The sequence below is a fragment of the Macaca mulatta genome, chromosome 5 (assembly GCF_049350105.2).
Source record: "Macaca mulatta isolate MMU2019108-1 chromosome 5, T2T-MMU8v2.0, whole genome shotgun sequence".
Classification (NCBI taxonomy): domain Eukaryota; kingdom Metazoa; phylum Chordata; class Mammalia; order Primates; family Cercopithecidae; genus Macaca; species Macaca mulatta.
The window spans coordinates 122605384-122622342 of NC_133410.1; the positions used below are offsets into that span (position 1 = coordinate 122605384).

Sequence of the window (16959 nt, forward strand, 5' to 3'; positions counted from 1 at the left end):
CAGAAAATAAACAAATGTTAGGAAGGATGTAGACAACTTGGGGCCCTAATACATTGCTGGTGGAAATGCAAAATAGTGCAGCCACTTTGGAAAACACTACAGTTTTTCCTCAAAAAGTTAAATATAAAATTAGCATATGATTCAGCAATTCACTTCTCAGTGTACACTGACAAGAATTTAAAGTAGAGACTCAATTACTTGCACACCAATGTTCTTAGCAGCGTTAGCCATGGTAGCCAGAATGGAAACAACCCAGAAGTCCAAACGTCCACAAACAAAATGTGGTATACACATGTAGTGGAATACTATTCAGCCTTTAAAAGGAAGGAAATTCTAATTTGTGCTACAATATGGTAAATGAAATAAGCTAGACACAAAAGGACACATATTGTATGGTTTCACTTATATGAGATACCTAGGGTAGTCAAATTCATAAAGAGAGAAAGTATTTTTTTAATTTATTTTTTTGACCTCTCCTTGAAATGAAATAAAGATAGAAAGTAGAAGAGTAGTTGCTAGAGACAGGAGAAGGGGAGAATGGGGAATTATTGTTTAATAGATACTAGAATTTCAGTTAGGAAGATTAACAAGTTCCAAAGATGGAAGGTAGTGATGATTATACAATAATGTGAATGTACTTAATGCCACCAAACTAGACACCTAAAAATGATTAAAATGATAAGTTTTATGTTACATATATTTATTACAATTTTTTAAAAAAGGAATGAAATTCTGACACATGATACAATATGAATGAACTTGGAAAACATTATGCTGAGTGAAGTAAGGCAGACACAAATACTATATGGCTCCATTTCTACACGTTCCTAGAATAGGCAAACGTATAGAGACAGAAAGTAGAATAGAGGTTATTAGGGGCTGGGCAAGAGGGCAATGGGGAGCTGTTGTTCAATGGGGACAGTTTCTGCATAGGATGAAAAACGTTCTGGATAGAGGTAGTGCTTATACAACTTTGTGAATGTGTTAATGCCACTGAATTTTCTGCCTCAAAATAGTAAAAATGGCAAATTGTATGTTATGTATATTTTACCACAATTATTTTAAGAGCTAAGTTCTGAAGACCTAATGTACAGCATTGAACTATAGCTAATTGTATGTAATGTATTACATACTTGAAATTTGCTAAGAGAGATCTCAAGTGTCACCACACAAAGGGGGTTGAGGTGGTTGATATGTTAATTAGTTTGATACGCTAATCATTTCACAATGTACACATATATCAAATCATCACATTGTACACCTTAAATATATGCAATTTTTGTCTACTGTACTTAAATAAGACTGAAAAAGAAAGCTGAATGATTCTTAAAAAGGCTTTCCAAATGGTAATAGGAAAAGAGAAAGGAAATCCTTTGAGTTCTTACCTAGCGTTAACAAATGAATTTTACTTTCCCTTTTCAAGCATCATCTAGTTAAAGTAAATACTGCACGTCAAATATGGGTGAAGCATGTATGTCTGTCTTGTTCAAGGTACGCGATACGACTCAGGAACCCTGCGGACGACTATCATTTATGAAGGAGCCAAAATCCACAAGAGGCCTGGTGCATCAAGCTATTTGCAACTTAAACATCACTTTGCCGATTTATACAAAGGTATTGTAAAATCTGCTATAGTGCAATTCAGGTAGTGTAGGAATTGATTTTTAAATCTTGTATTAGGTCAGTGCAAAAGTAATGGCAAAAACAGCAATTACTTTTGCACTGACCAAGAAAATGAATACAAACAAAGACTGAATGAAAGCACATGTAATAATCATGTTTGATTCTCTGTCAAATTTACAATTTCCACTTAAGAAAAATCATAGTGCCACCTGATTTCACATTAAATGCACTTTGATGCAAAAATTCTATTAATACACAATGGGCATGTAAGTAAGAAAATGTGACTTCAGATTTAACTTTTTGAAGAAATTTTTAAAACTAATTGGCTTTTCTTCATTATTGTTTTCATGTGCTTTCCTGAAACCATACTAGCACATTTGGCCCTATGAAAATATTAGAGTTCATCAGCCTCTGTTTACTACCAATTCACAGGTGGCTTACATATTATTAAATTCAGAGCTGCCCCGTGATATTTTATTTTTTCTAAGTAATTATTAATTTTCTAACTTATCATATTTTAGGAGTATATAAACTGGTGTGTTGGTGCACATCTGTAGTCCCAGCTACTCTGGAGGCTGAGGTGAGAAGATCACTTGAGCCTAGGAGTTCAAGGGCAGATTAGGCAACATAACTTGTGTAAATTGTTAGTTAGAATAAAAAATAGTAGAAATAGTTGATTAGTAAAAAACATATCGCCGTGTTATGAGGAGTAGATTTAAAACATTGTTGAAAAGAAAAAATACATTAATTCTGACCCCAAGTCTACCTACAGGAATTATTTTCTTTTCAAACCTCTCCCCATCACGTAATTCCTTGAATACTCTGATGAAATCAAAGAAGACAACTAAATCAATTAAATGTTGTGGATAATTTATGTTTCATTCTTTTAAACTTTTTTTAACCAATATTTCTTTTGAATAGGAAGCTCCCACATGGCAATCTATAGGTGGATGCAGAAGTTGTCAGTGTCTATATAACAGGTTGGGCAGGGTGATGAGTGGCGGCTGCTGAGACCTGGAGGGGAAGTAGGGATATATTTAAAATCCTAAATCTTGACATCAGAAAACAAAAAATGTCCCATATTTCTTTTTCCCCACCACAATTGTCAAATTTTATATTTGCTTAATGAATTATTCTTTGTAAATAGAGATCAACCATATAGAGAAAAGCTCGTAGCATTAGGTTTGACATTGTAACTTTTTATTAAATGAATAAAATAAAATATTATTTATATATGTAAATATACATTTTATTCCAAGAATTAAAATATAGAAATGGGTATGTCAACCCAAATGAGCATAATTTCATTGCATTTTGATGGTGCAGAATGTGTTTTGGGGTTTGTATTGCTGATTAGTAGTGAGTCAGCGGAGGCAGTATGCCAATAAGAGCCACAAAGAAATATGTACTGCTGCGGGCAAGCCACCTGAGTGTTACAGAAAGATGACTGAGCTTTGGCTGATTTCAGTGAGCTTTCAGTGTGCTCTAAGAGAAAGCATTAACTTTATTATTACATTTTATTTCTAAGTCAAGACATAGCGGACATAGCTATTAATGCTGTGATAGTCCAGTACAATTTTCTAATTTGTAACTCAAAAAGAAAAAAAAATGCCAGAGATTGTATATTGAAAATATACCTTAGTATTTAATAGCTCTTGGCTGGGCACCATGGCCCACACCTGTAATCCCAGCACTTTGGGACACCAAGGCAGGAGGATCGCTTAAGTCTAGGAGTTCAAGACCAACCTGAGCAACATAGCAAGACCCTGTCTCTATTAAAAAAAAAGAAAGAAAGAAAGAAAGAAAGAAAAGAAAGAATTTAGTAGCTCTTTGTTAGAATAACGCTTCTAAATATTACCTGTGTATTGAAAATTTTTCACCATATATATAAATATACACGCTTATTTGTAGCTTTTAATATTTTCAACCAATATCTGTAATGATTGGGATATTATCATCACTATTTCTAAAGACAAATGCCATCCACTTCATTTAAGATCAAACTTTGAGACTGCTGTGGTGACCTAGTATCTGAAATTAGTAAATTTATAATATTGGTTCTTTTGTCTCTTGAATCTATAAACTTTGTATTTAAGCCAATCCTCTTTTCTGCCTGTCTTCTATAAACTGTTAGTAAGAAAAAAAGAGTATGCTGACTGTATGCTTGCCTGTTGATGCTTGTTGAAAGGGTATTTATTTACTCTTTCCTTTTCTTCTAAATACTCTCTACTCTTCCTTCTCTCTTTTTTCCATCTTGCATGGCATCTTGGGGCGGAAAGGAATCAGAGTCAGATCAAGAACAGGAGGAAGAGGTAATTTTATGACAGTGTCATTTGTTAACGGCTGTGTCATTGCTGTAACCACTAATAAGAGCACATAGTTAACCTGTGTTCTTAGAAGGGGTAGGCGGTTCTTCTTAGTATTTAAAGGGGCACAATTTCACTTAACCTCTCTAAGCCTCTGTTTTCTCATCTTGTGGAGCAACTTAAGGGAACAGCAAAGTTTCCCTATAAACTGTTGCCATGTCTCTATGCAACACTATCTTTCTCCACCAACTACTGAGAGCTAAACCATTATCTCAGGGGTTCTTAGTCGGAAGACATCTAGTGGTTGAAACTCTTTTTATACTAAGATGTTATTAATGTCTTAATTTTTAATTAATTAATTTTTAATTTACTACATTTAGTAAAATTTACTACATTTTTAATCTACTAAGACATTATTTGCCTTTTAAACTTCTATATCCTCACAAACTATAGAGGAATCTTCCAGAGTCTATACTACATGTGATGACATTGCCACTCTGGCAATTAGTGGAATGTATGCTTGCATACTCTTAGGTTCTAGCATTTTCTTAGCCTTCATTTGTAATACAGGTATCTGTTTATACATATCACTCACCATCAGAAGTTTTTCAGGCTCCTCAGTACTTTTGGGGAGTGTAAAGGGGCCCTAAGACCAAAGAGTTTGATAAACACTGAGACCAAAAAACTTTAAGAGGCATATAGTTGATTCCTTAGGCTATAATATTATAATGCAGAACTATGCTAATAATAAGAATTTCTTATAAAGTGGGATCTTTACTAAGTGTTGCACATGCCTCATCAATATTGATCTCTCACAACCACCTATGAGGTGTTTGTTATTAAATATTACATTATAGATGAAGAAAGCAAGTCTTAGAGAGGTTACCTTGAATAAATAGCTATATGAATTAAACCTGCTTCAATATTTAAAGCAAATGTGTGTTTGTCTCCATTATAAAGATCTGCAAATGCCCAAATATTATAATAGAAATGAAAAACATAATTGGAAAACTTAAAATAATGTATTTGTTTCTAAGATAGACAGATGCATATGTTATTAGTTTTATGTAAATGTTTTCAAATATACTAGTTTTCTTTTTTTAAATGTTATTCCAATGCATTCAAAATAAAAAATATAAAAATATATAATAAATACACTTATACCCACCAGCTTAAAATGTAAGACCTTATCAGTTCAGAAGATGCCCCTGGATTCACTTTTTTTCTGATACCTTGGCAATGGAGCAGGGTGAGAAGGGTGATTATAGACTCACTGTCCTGCCGTACATAGCCATATACACAACCGACTTAAGACTGAAGTCATTCTTTCCCTCAACTGCACAGTCACTCTTTGCTTCACATACTCCGTTTCCTTCCTGTACTCAGTGACCCTACCACCACAGCTGTTAAAAATGATAGGGAAGCCAATTTTGCCCTGTTCACAAATCACCTTTTTCTGTTAGATGATTTTCCTACTGAATACTTTCTGGAACTATTCAGGGCAATAGATCCAGTTCATATTCTTTTCAGTATCTGGAATGCTGACTTATTATTAATGATAATGAAACTACTTCTGTAGAACATATCACCCTAGCATTGCTGTTTCTCATCCTTTCCTTTTTCTCCACTAAATGGAAACTTATTATTTAATACTGACTTCACCCTTTTTCTGACTTATTCCCTAATAAATATGTATCCCAACATCAAAACCAGCCTGGGTCATATCTTCCCAGGATTAACATGCTAGAAAGGACTTTCTACCTGTAGTGTCTAGAAAACAGAAGTTTTTTTCCAAAGTCAGGATAAGAATCATGGAGACTGTCAGGAAAAACTGTAGCAAATTACTCTGACCTTCCTATAGCTATGGTGTCACCAACATGTATAATTACGGATAGGAGCTTTTTGTGCACACCAGGGGCTATCAGCCAAGGCAGTATTTGTAACCATTCAATTTATGTATGTTTTCTTTCAGATCGATATGACATCAGAAAAAAGTAAGAATTTAAAGAAAATTGAGTTTGTCTGAAAGCTGGCTACCATAAAAAGAAGCATGAATTAAAATGCAAGCTAGTTGCTATTACTAACCACTATAGTAATTAAATTTTTATATTATCCTTATTAATCATTAATATATTTATAAAAGCAGCTTGGCCAGTTAAATTACAAATATACCTGATTTGCGAGCTAATTAGCAGTAAAATGCAATGATTATTCATCTAAGCATTCACTTTCTTTTGACATCCTTGTTAACCCTGGTATTGCTGTTATGCTTGTTTAGAAACCCACCCTACCGTTTTGTCCATTTGTTAGCATAACATTGTCATCTCATTATTTTTTAAGCACTGACATGACAGTATCACTTTGTATGTAATGCAATAGTGACTTCTGTAGAGAGCTCATTATTTTTGTAGGATACACCTGCAAAAGTGATACTGTCTAATAGTTCTTAGCTGAAGCTAACCCCATCCAATGCCTGCCCCTTCCCCCATCCCACTCTTGCACTTTTTACTGTGGTGAAGTGTAACCAACGTCTATAGAGCTGAGGTCTAACAGACTTCTGTGAAAACTTTCTGAAAACAAAACAAAACAAAACAAAAATAAACAAAAATGAAGGGCCAAGAATGCAAAAATTAAAACCCCCTGGATAAAGTTACTAATCACAACAGCATATTATTATAGGGCTAATTTTAAATAATGATGCAAATCCCAAACCTGATCTAGTAGGGAGAACTGTTTTTTACAGACCTTAAAAGAGCTGTCGTAGAACTCATTTCAGGTTTGTAATAGCCAATTAACATTTTGGTTTGTTGGACTGTTTCTAGTGACTCTCTGGCTTCTTATGTGGAAGCTCCAGTTGAATTTTACAGATTTCTGCTTTCGTGCCCCAAATGCTTTTTAAAAATATGATTTTTAAAGTTTATTGAATATCAGTAAATTTTATTTCAGAGTTTATTTTGATTTGCTGTATTTCAGAGTATAGTCCTAAAATGAGAAAACTTAGAACCATGTTCAATATGCTCATTTGGTCCTATACAATGATCTGAGGGCTTTTTTTAAAAAGTCCTAGGACAATGTAATTTACTACCAGGTTTTTGAAGTTGCTTTGAATGAGGCTTACCTTCATGTTAAAGCATTATTCAGATCTGGAATATTCACATATTCACATACTGTATCTCCTCAACAAACACAGATTCTCCCAAGAGAAGGCACTTTTGTTTATATGACATGTCACATTGCCTTCATTGATTCCTTTTTTTAAGTGATTTTACTTTATTCTCTCACTTTCTTCTTCAGAACTACTCCATTTATTTAAATGGCCTCTTACTTTGCTCCCCGATACAAACTAGTAAGAATTAAAAATTAATTCATCCATATGGCTCAATTGTTAAAAAAAAAGAAAAGAAAGAAAGAAAAGAAAGATAAAAAATGTTACCATGTTGCTATAATGCCATGGATTTTCCTGAAGGATTTCTAGGTGTTTTGAGTGTTTCAAAAGTTTTAAATACAGACTCATGTTTGCTTTTCTTTTAAAGATAATCATTAGATTATTTTCATCTATGTATAAACTGATCTCTAAAGAAGGGCTCTGTGGAAGGGACTCTTACCTGAAGTCTTTTTATGAGCACATTTTAGAAGAGTTTACTGAGTTTTCTTCCTTACCTTTAATGGGTATAAGCCCCCACAACCTAAGCCTCCAATATACCACCTTCAGCAGCTTATGCATGGACTCGTAGAGAAATAAGTACACTTTGCCACAGTAACATTTTACATATCTGTTCTAAATTCCTGCCATCCTCCTGCCCATGCGTTTCAGCAAGGCCGCCTCTCCCAGCAGTTTTACTCCACCTTTGCTTTGCATGGAAATAACTTGGCTTACATAAACTGTGTGTGTGTCCTGTGTGACTGTCTCTGACTTGGGTTGCCATGCATCACATTTTAACTTTGGACTCACTTATAAGTTTAATCACAATTGTTGTTTCTGTTGTTTTTCTTTCCTTTCCTTTATTTCCCTCCTTGGTCTTTCCATTCTGTGTCTCAACAAGGAGGTTGCTCCAAGGAAAGGACCGTGCCTCTTAGCACCAGACTGTTTGTTTCATTGTTAGGTGTGAATTTCCCTTAGATGAAATGCCGGTTTGCAGCTGATTCAGATATATTTTATATAGTCTTTGTATATTGGTAGAACTAAACATACTGAATTTCAGATTTTTATATGATTAAAAATGTATATACATCATTAGATGTTTTTCTGAGCTTGCTACTACTGGCTTTCTCCTAGAGGAAATCAACTTTCTGCAATTTCTAATGCTTTTTTTTCTTATTTTTTCTCCATGGTTTTTTTTTTTTCAACATTGATCTGTAACGTCTGAACAATCTTGAGATACCTCTGTGTAATTTCACTGCGTTCTTTGTTTTGATACGTAGTGTTTTTTTTGTGTGCGTATGTCTTGTTTTAGCTTTGTTGTATGTGTGGATGTGCTACAAGTGAGAAAAATTAAGCAAGTTATTTCCTGCTCATTTTTCCTTTTCAGTTGTTTTTTTTTCCGTTAGCCTTGCTTTGCTCTTGTACCCTGAGGCCTTGTGGATCTACCATTCCCAGCCCATTTTGTTGCCCCTCCCACCACCACCACAGGAAAAGACGCTGTGTCGTTTCAGTCCTGATTACATTTGCCAATATATTTTTTGATTTCCATTTTACTTTCAATGTTTTTCATTCACATCAAAGATGATGAGACAGAATCTACAGAAACATCTGTCCTGAAAAGTCACCTCGTTAATGAAGTTCCTGTCCTAGCAAGTCCGGACTTGCTCTCTGAAGTTTCTGAGATGAAACAAGATTTGATCAAAATGACCGCCATCTTGACCACAGATGTGTCTGATAAGGCAGGTTCTATTAAAGTGAAGGAGCTGGTGAAGGCTGCTGAGGAAGAGCCAGGAGAGCCTTTTGAAATCGTTGAAAGAGTTAAAGAGGACTTAGAGAAAGTGAATGAAATCCTGAGAAGTGGAACCTGCACAAGAGATGAAGGCAGTGTGCAGAGCTCTCGGTCTGAGAGAGGATTAGTGGAAGAGGAATGGGTTATTGTCAGTGATGAGGAAATAGAAGAGGCTAGGCAAAAAGCACCTTTAGAAATCACTGAATATCCATGTGTAGAAGTTAGAATAGATAAAGAGATAAAAGGAAAAGTAGAGAAAGACTCAGAGCAGCTACAGACAGTTCAAGATAAGGCAGGGAAGAAACGTGAGGCTCTGGCTGTTGGCAAGAGCTCTGAAAAGGAAGGGAAAGACATACCCCCAGATGAGACACAGAGTACACAGAAACAGCAAAAACCAAGCTTGGGAATAAAGAAGCCAGTAAGAAGGAAATTAAAAGAAAAGCAGAAACAAAAAGAGGAAGGTTTACAAGCTAGTGCAGAGAAAGCTGAACTTAAAAAAGGTAGTTCAGAAGAGTCATTAGATGAAGACCCAGGTTTAGCCCCTGAACCTCTTCCCACTGTCAAGGCCACATCTCCTTTGATAGAAGAAACTCCCATTGGTTCCATAAAGGACAAAGTAAAGGCCCTTCAGAAGCGAGTGGAAGATGAACAGAAAGGTCGAAGCAAGTTGCCCATCAGAGTCAAAGGCAAGGAGGACGTGCCAAAAAAGACCACTCACAGGACACATCCAGCGGCATCACCCTCTCTGAAGACAGAGAGACATGCGCCAGGGTCTCCCTCCTCTAAAACAGAAAGACACTCTGCTCTTTCCTCTTCTGCCAAAACTGAAAGGTACCCTCCAGTATCACCATCAAGTAAAACTGAGAAACACTCACCTGTGTCTCCCTCTGCAAAAACAGAAAGACATTCACCTATGTCATCTTCGAGTAAAACTGAGAAACACTCACCTGTGTCACCCTCGACTAAAACTGAAAGGCACTCCCCTGTGTCATCTACAAAAACAGAAAGACACCCACCCGTTTCACCTTCAGGCAAAACAGACAAACGTCCACCCGTATCGCCCTCCGGGAGAACAGAAAAACACCCGCCAGTATCGCCTGGGAGAACAGAAAAACGCTTGCCTGTTTCACCGTCCGGAAGAACGGACAAGCACCAACCTGTATCAACAGCTGGGAAAACCGAAAAGCACCTGCCTATGTCACCTTCTGGCAAAACAGAAAAGCAACCACCTGTATCCCCCACTTCAAAAACAGAGAGGATCGAAGAAACCATGTCTGTTCGGGAGCTGATGAAGGCTTTCCAGTCAGGTCAGGACCCTTCTAAACATAAAACTGGACTCTTTGAGCACAAATCAGCAAAACAAAAGCAGCCACAAGAGAAAGGTAAAGTTCGGATAGAAAAAGAAAAGGGGCCGATACTAACCCAGAGAGAAACTCAGAAAACAGAGAATCAGACAATCAAACGAGGCCAGAGACTCCCGGTAACGGGCACGACGGAATCCAAAAGAGGAGTTCGTGCTTCCTCTATAGGAGTTAAGAAAGAAGATGCAGCTGGAGAAAAGGAGAAAATTCTGAGTCGCAAAATACCTGAACCTGTTCAGTCAGCACCTGAAGGAGAAAGCCACAGAGAGAGCGAAGTCCCCAAAGAAAAGATGGCTGATGAGCAGGGAGACATGGATCTCCAGATCAGCCCAGATAGGAAAACCTCCACTGACTTCTCTGAGGTCATTAAGCAAGAGTTGGAAGACAATGACAAATACCAACAATTTTGCCTGAGTGAGGAGACAGAAAAGGCACAGCTTCATTTAGACCAAGTACTCACTAGTCCTTTCAATACGACATTTCCACTCGACTACATGAAAGATGAGTTCCTTCCAGCTCTGTCTTTACAAAGCGGTGCTTTAGATGGCAGTTCTGAAAGCCTAAAGAATGAGGGGGTAGCCGGCTCTCCGTGCGGCAGTCTGATGGAGGGGACCCCTCAGATTAGTTCGGAAGAAAGCTATAAGCATGAGGGCCTAGCAGAGACCCCTGAGACAAGCCCAGAAAGCCTTTCTTTCTCACCAAAGAAAAGTGAGGAGCAAATTGGGGAAACAAAGGAAAGCACCAAGATAGAAACCACCACAGAAATTCATTCAGAAAAAGAGCATCCCACAACCAAAGACATTACTGGTGGCTCTGAAGAGCGAGGTGCCACAGTCACTGAGGGCTCGGAGACCTCTACTGAGGGTTTTCAGAAAGAGGCCACTCTAGGCTCTCCCAAAGACACAAGCGCTAAAAGAAAAGATGATTGCACAGGTAGCTGTAGTGTAGCATTAGCTAAAGAGACACCCACAGGACTGACTGAGGAGGCAGCCTGTGATGAAAGTCAACCTACCTTTGGTAGTTCAGACCACAAGACACAAGCTGATAGTGAGGCTCAGGAATCCACAGCCACCTCAGATGAGACAAAGGCCTCGCCGCTGCCTGAGGCTTCTGTAAAGACAGATACAGGAACTGAATCAAAGCCTCAGGGAGTCATTAGAAGTCCCCAAGGGTTAGAACTTGCACTCCCTAGCCGAGATAGCGAAGTCCTCAGTGCTGTGGCTGATGACTCATTAGCAGTGAGCCACAAAGACTCTCTGGAAGCCAGCCCTGTGCTAGAAGATAACTCTTCACACAAAACCCCTGATTCTCTGGAGCCAAGTCCTCTGAAAGAATCCCCTTGCCGTGACTCTCTGGAAAGCAGCCCTGTTGAACCAAAGATGAAGGCTGGAATTTTTCCAAGTCACTTTCCTCTTCCTGCAGCTGTTGCCAAAACAGAACTCTTGATGGAAGTAGCCTCTGTGCGGTCCCGGCTACTCCGAGACCCTGACGGCAGTGCTGAGGATGACAGTCTTGAGCAGACATCGCTCATGGAGAGCTCAGGGAAGAGTCCCCTTTCTCCCGACACTCCCAGCTCCGAAGAAGTCAGCTATGAGGTTACACCCAAAACCTCAGATGTAAGTACACCAAAACCAGCTGTGATTCATGAATGTGCAGAGGAGGATGATTCAGAAAACGGGGAGAAAAAGAGGTTCACACCTGAAGAGGAGATGTTTAAAATGGTAACCAAAATCAAAATGTTCGATGAACTTGAACAAGAAGCAAAGCAGAAAAGGGACTACAAAAAAGAACCCAAACAAGAAGAATCCTCTTCATCCTCTGACCCAGATGCAGACTGTTCAGTAGACGTGGATGAACCGAAATGTACAGGCAGTGGGGAGGATGAAAGTGGTGTCCCTGGGTTAGTAACTTCAGAGAGCAGGAAGGTGTCTTCCTCCTCAGAAAGTGAACCTGAGTTGACACAGCTAAAAAAAGGTGCTGACTCAGGCCTCTTACCAGAACCAGTGATTCGAGTGCAACCTCCTTCACCACTTCCATCAAGCATAGACTCCAATTCTAGTCCAGAAGAAGTACAATTCCAGCCTATTGTTTCCAAACAATATACTTTCAAGATGAATGAAGAGATTCAGGAAGAGCCAGGTAAATCAGAAGGAGAAAAAGATTCTGAATCCCATTTAGCTGAAGACAGTCACGCTGTTTCCACTGAAGCTGCAGATAATTCTTTTGATAAGCTAAACAGAGACACTGATCAGCCAGAAATCTGTGGTGGCCATGGGTGTGAGGCCATGAGTCCTAGCAGCTCAGCTGCTCCTGTCTCTTCAGGTCTGCAGAGTCCAACTGATGATGATATTGATGAACAGCCAGTCATCTATAAAGAATCATTAGCTCTCCAAGGCAGTCATGAAAAAGACACAGAAGGAGAAGAGCTTGATGTTTCTAGAGCAGAATCTCCACGAGTAGATTGCCCCAGTGAAGGCTTTTCACCTTCGTCCTCTTTGCCTCATTGTTTGGTATCTGAAGGAAAAGAATTAGATGAAGACATATCCACCACATCTTCTATTCAAAAAACAGAAATCACAAAAACTGATGAAACATTTGAGAACTTACCAAAGGACTGCCCCACTCAAGACTCATCCATTACTACTCAAACAGATAGATTTTCCATGGATGTTCCTGTGTCCGACCTAGCTGAGACGGATGAAATCTATGATCGCCAAATAACTAGCCCTTATGAAAATGTCCCTTCCCAATCTTTTTTCTCTAGTGAAGAAAGCAAAACCCAAACAGATGCAAATCACACCACAAGTTTTCACTCTTCTGAAGTGTATTCTGTTACCATCACATCCCCTGTTGAAGACGTTGTGGTGGCAAGCTCCTCTAGTGGAACTGTTTTAAGCAAAGAATCTAATTTTGAGGTCCAGGACATAAAAGTGGAATCCCAACAAGAAAGTACCTTGTGGGAAATGCAATCAGACAATGCCTCTTCATCTTTCGAGCCTACTATGTCAGCTACAACAGCAGTTGTTGGTGAACAAATAAGCAAAGTCATCATCACAAAAACTGATGTGGATTCTGATTCTTGGAGTGAAATTCGGGAAGATGATGAAGCTTTTGAGGCTCGTGTGAAAGAGGAAGAACAAAAGATATTTGGTTTGATGGTAGACAGACAATCACAGGGTACCACCCCTGACACCACTCCTGCTAGGACCCCAACTGAAGAGGGGACCCCAACAAGTGAGCAAAACCCATTTCTGTTTCAGGAAGGAAAATTGTTTGAAATGACCCGAAGTGGTGCCATTGATATGACCAAAAGGTCGTATGCAGATGAAAGTTTTCACTTTTTCCAAATTGGTCAAGAATCCAGGGAAGAGACTCTCTCTGAAGATGTGAAAGAAGGGGCTACTGGGGCTGAGCCCCTACCGCTGGAGACATCAACTGAATCACTAGCACTTCCAGAATCAAAAGAAACAGTGGATGATGAGGCAGACTTACTTCCAGATGACCTGAGTGAGGAAGTAGAGGAAATACCTGCTTCGGATGCTCAACTTAACCCCCAAATGGGGATTTCAGCCTCCCCTGAAACACCGACAAAAGAGGCTGTTAGTGTAGGGACCAAGGACCTCCCCACCATGCAAACGGGTGATATGCCTCCTCTGTCTGGTGTAAAGCAGATATCCTGCCCCGACTCTTCTGAACCAGTTGCACAAGTCCAGTTAGATTTTTCCACAGTCACCAGGTCTGTTTATTCAGATAGGGGTGGTGATTCTCCCGATTCTTCCCCAGAAGAACAGAAATCAGTAATTGAAATTCCTACTGCACCCATGGAGAATGTGCCTTCTACTGAAAGCAAATCCAAAATTCCTGTAAGGACTATGCCCACTTACACCCCAGCACCTCCATCTGCAGAGTATGAGAGTTCCCTTTCTGAAGATTTGCTATCCAGTGTAGATGAGGAAAATAATGAGGATGAAGCAAAACCAAAGTCCAAACTCCCTGTCAAAGTACCCCTCCAAAGAGTTGAACAGCAGCTCTCAGATCTAGACACCCCTGTCCAGGAGACAGTGGCTCCTCAGGGACAGGACATGACAAGCATCGCACCAGATAATAGAAGCAAATCTGAATCTGATGCTAGTTCTTTGGACTCAAAGACCAAATGCCCAGTAAAAACCAGAAGTTACACTGAGACAGAAACAGAGAGCAGAGAAAGGGCAGAGGAACTTGAGTTAGAATCAGAAGAAGGGGCCACAAGACCAAAGATACTTACATCCCGATTGCCAGTTAAGAGCAGAAGCACCACATCTTCCTGCAGGGGTGGCACGAGCCCAACAAAAGAAAGTAAAGAGCATTTCTTTGACCTTTACAGAAATTCCATAGAATTCTTTGAGGAGATTAGTGATGAGGCTTCCAAGTTAGTGGATAGGCTGACACAGTCAGAGAGGGAGCAGGAACTAGTTTCAGACGATGAAAGTAGTAGTGCCCTGGAAGTATCAGTAATTGAAAATCTGCCACCTGTTGAGACCGAGCACTCAGTTCCTGAGGACATCTTTGACACAAGGCCCATTTGGGATGAGTCTATTGAGACTCTGATTGAACGCATCCCTGATGAAAATGGCCATGACCATGCTGAAGGTATTTGCCAGCCACTGGGATTCCCTGTGCTACGCATGTCATAAAATTGATATAGTTTTTTTGTATGTTGTTTTATTTGATGATTTGTGTCTCATTTTCTTTAAGCTTTCTGTAGTGGCTAATGTGTTTGTGTAAGCCCTTTGTGTTTTGTGCTTTCTTTGTATACTCTTGTCTAAGAAAACAATCTCAAGATTGAGTAATGAGAATGCTTATGGAAAACATAAACATAATAACCAGGCAACAGTGATCTTGCCTTTCTTTAGCCTCTGCACGTAATAAGGCCATGCGAGCTTTGAGTTTTGTTGTTCTGAAGTCCCGAGCTTAGACTCAAATTAAGCACTTTTGCACATGAATATATTGTATTTTGTTTCATAGTATGAAGACTCATTGCTTTTCTTCTTACCTTTGCATACTTTAAAATAATTTGTACTTACAATTTTGTAATCATTAGGAAGCCATTTGCTTGAGAAGATTTCACATAACATGAAATTCTAATTGTTGTGGATCTGTTTTTGATTCAGAAAGGTTGGATTTCAGATACCATTGGTAAATACTTTAAGCAAACAAACCTAAGGTAAAAATATGCTTTTCATTTATGTGGTAGATGAATGGAGAATGTACTCTAATTAGATGCAGCAGACAACAAAAACTCAAACTTTGCACAGTTTAAGTTGACTGTGAGGGGATGATGGCTCTTTGACTTATGAAAAAGGAAACCATAGATGGCTTTGAAAAGTAGCCTGTGTTCTTCCAATATCTCTACAATGAAGACTGCCATTCTTAAATTGAGGTTATACAAAATTTCCTATACCATGGTCTAAAATGCTGCCCATCAATCAGTGGGAGTTAAACATGAATGGGAAAATTATAGTTTATAGGAGTGAGTAGTATATAAGCTTAATAGCAAGAAGGCAGAAACATTGCCCCAAAGACATATATGCATACAGATACAATATACACATATAAATGCATATGCTTTTATCCCTGTTTCTCCAAGGTCACCAGGACCAAATGCTGTTTCTGGCCACACTAATCAGGATGGCCTGATCAACTCATGATCAACATCTCTTGTGAATCCCTGCTGTGTTTCCTTTCAGAAATGACCTGGAAATGATCTATCCCTCCACAAGCAATAATAGGAGGTCCTAGCCAATTGCTCCCCTTCTGCATCCCATTTATGATTTCTCTGGTGTTTCATGAACAAGATGGTGGTCTTCTTGGTGGGCAGTATTCTCTCCAATAATTTAAAAGAAAAGTCATAAGATTAGTAGAAATCAGCAACTTATATAATTATGTCTAGTAACTAGTCTTGATTAAAGAGATATGGAAGCAGATGGTTTTCATGATTCATATTAGATCTATTCCCCATTCCACCCCGGAAATCAGACATGCAATATGATCTGAAATGTAGTATCTAGTTTGTGCTTTCAAATATTTGGAGAAGTGACTTCCTTTCTTTGAATGAATCAGTACTGTGGTTCCTCTCCTGTCATAGACAACCTTTGGCCATTCTGTTTTTGACCTTCTCCAGATCCACAGGATGAGCAGGAACGGATCGAGGAAAGGCTGGCTTATATTGCTGATCACCTTGGCTTCAGCTGGACAGGTAAAAAGAATGTGACCCAGGTTTTCAACAAAACCTGACATAGATGCATCAGTCAAGTGTCATTCACAGCATAAAAGGTACCCCTCGCTTTCTTGAGAAAGAATATATGAAAAGAAGAATGAACTAAGTACTAGAAAACCTGGGCTCTGCATCAGCTAATGGTATATACAGCCCAGGGCAGGCCTTTTATCATTTCTGAGATTTAGAATAATATAACTTTCCATTAGAAGATTTAGAGAATATACCCACCTTCAGGAACCTCCTTTGGCAGTTGTGAATATCTAAATTTGGGGGAGATTATTATGTTTCAAAATAATTTTTAGATGTAATTTTTACCATATTTAATGTGAGATTTAACCAGGGCTCCTTCTTTTATATACCTTATGTCAAAAATCTTCATAGTAAACAACACTAAAATTTGCTTTAAGTAAGTGTTAAAACACACATGAATGAGATATTTCACTAATATTTTTGAGAGATGAGAGTGTTTATGTGTAGAATTT

At 38.6% G+C, this 16959-nt stretch overlaps 1 protein-coding gene across 50 annotated transcripts in view; it reads left to right on the plus strand.

Annotated features, from left to right (window-relative positions):
• Positions 1-16959, plus strand: part of ANK2 (ankyrin 2) — a 695731-nt gene that overhangs the window by 656292 nt on the left and 22480 nt on the right. For 40 of the 50 annotated variants that reach the window (XM_078002190.1, XM_015139094.3, XM_078002174.1 and 37 more), the window contains 4 exons: positions 1492-1614; positions 3903-3935; positions 5902-5923; positions 16382-16456. In XM_078002190.1, coding sequence (XP_077858316.1) covers positions 1492-1614; positions 3903-3935; positions 5902-5923; positions 16382-16456 — 253 coding nt within the window. Of the gene's footprint in view, positions 1-1491; positions 1615-3902; positions 3936-5901; positions 5924-8652; positions 14851-16381; positions 16457-16959 lie in introns of all 50 variants that reach the window. The other 10 variants (XM_078002182.1, XM_078002189.1, XM_078002186.1 and 7 more) reach the window with 2 other exon arrangements.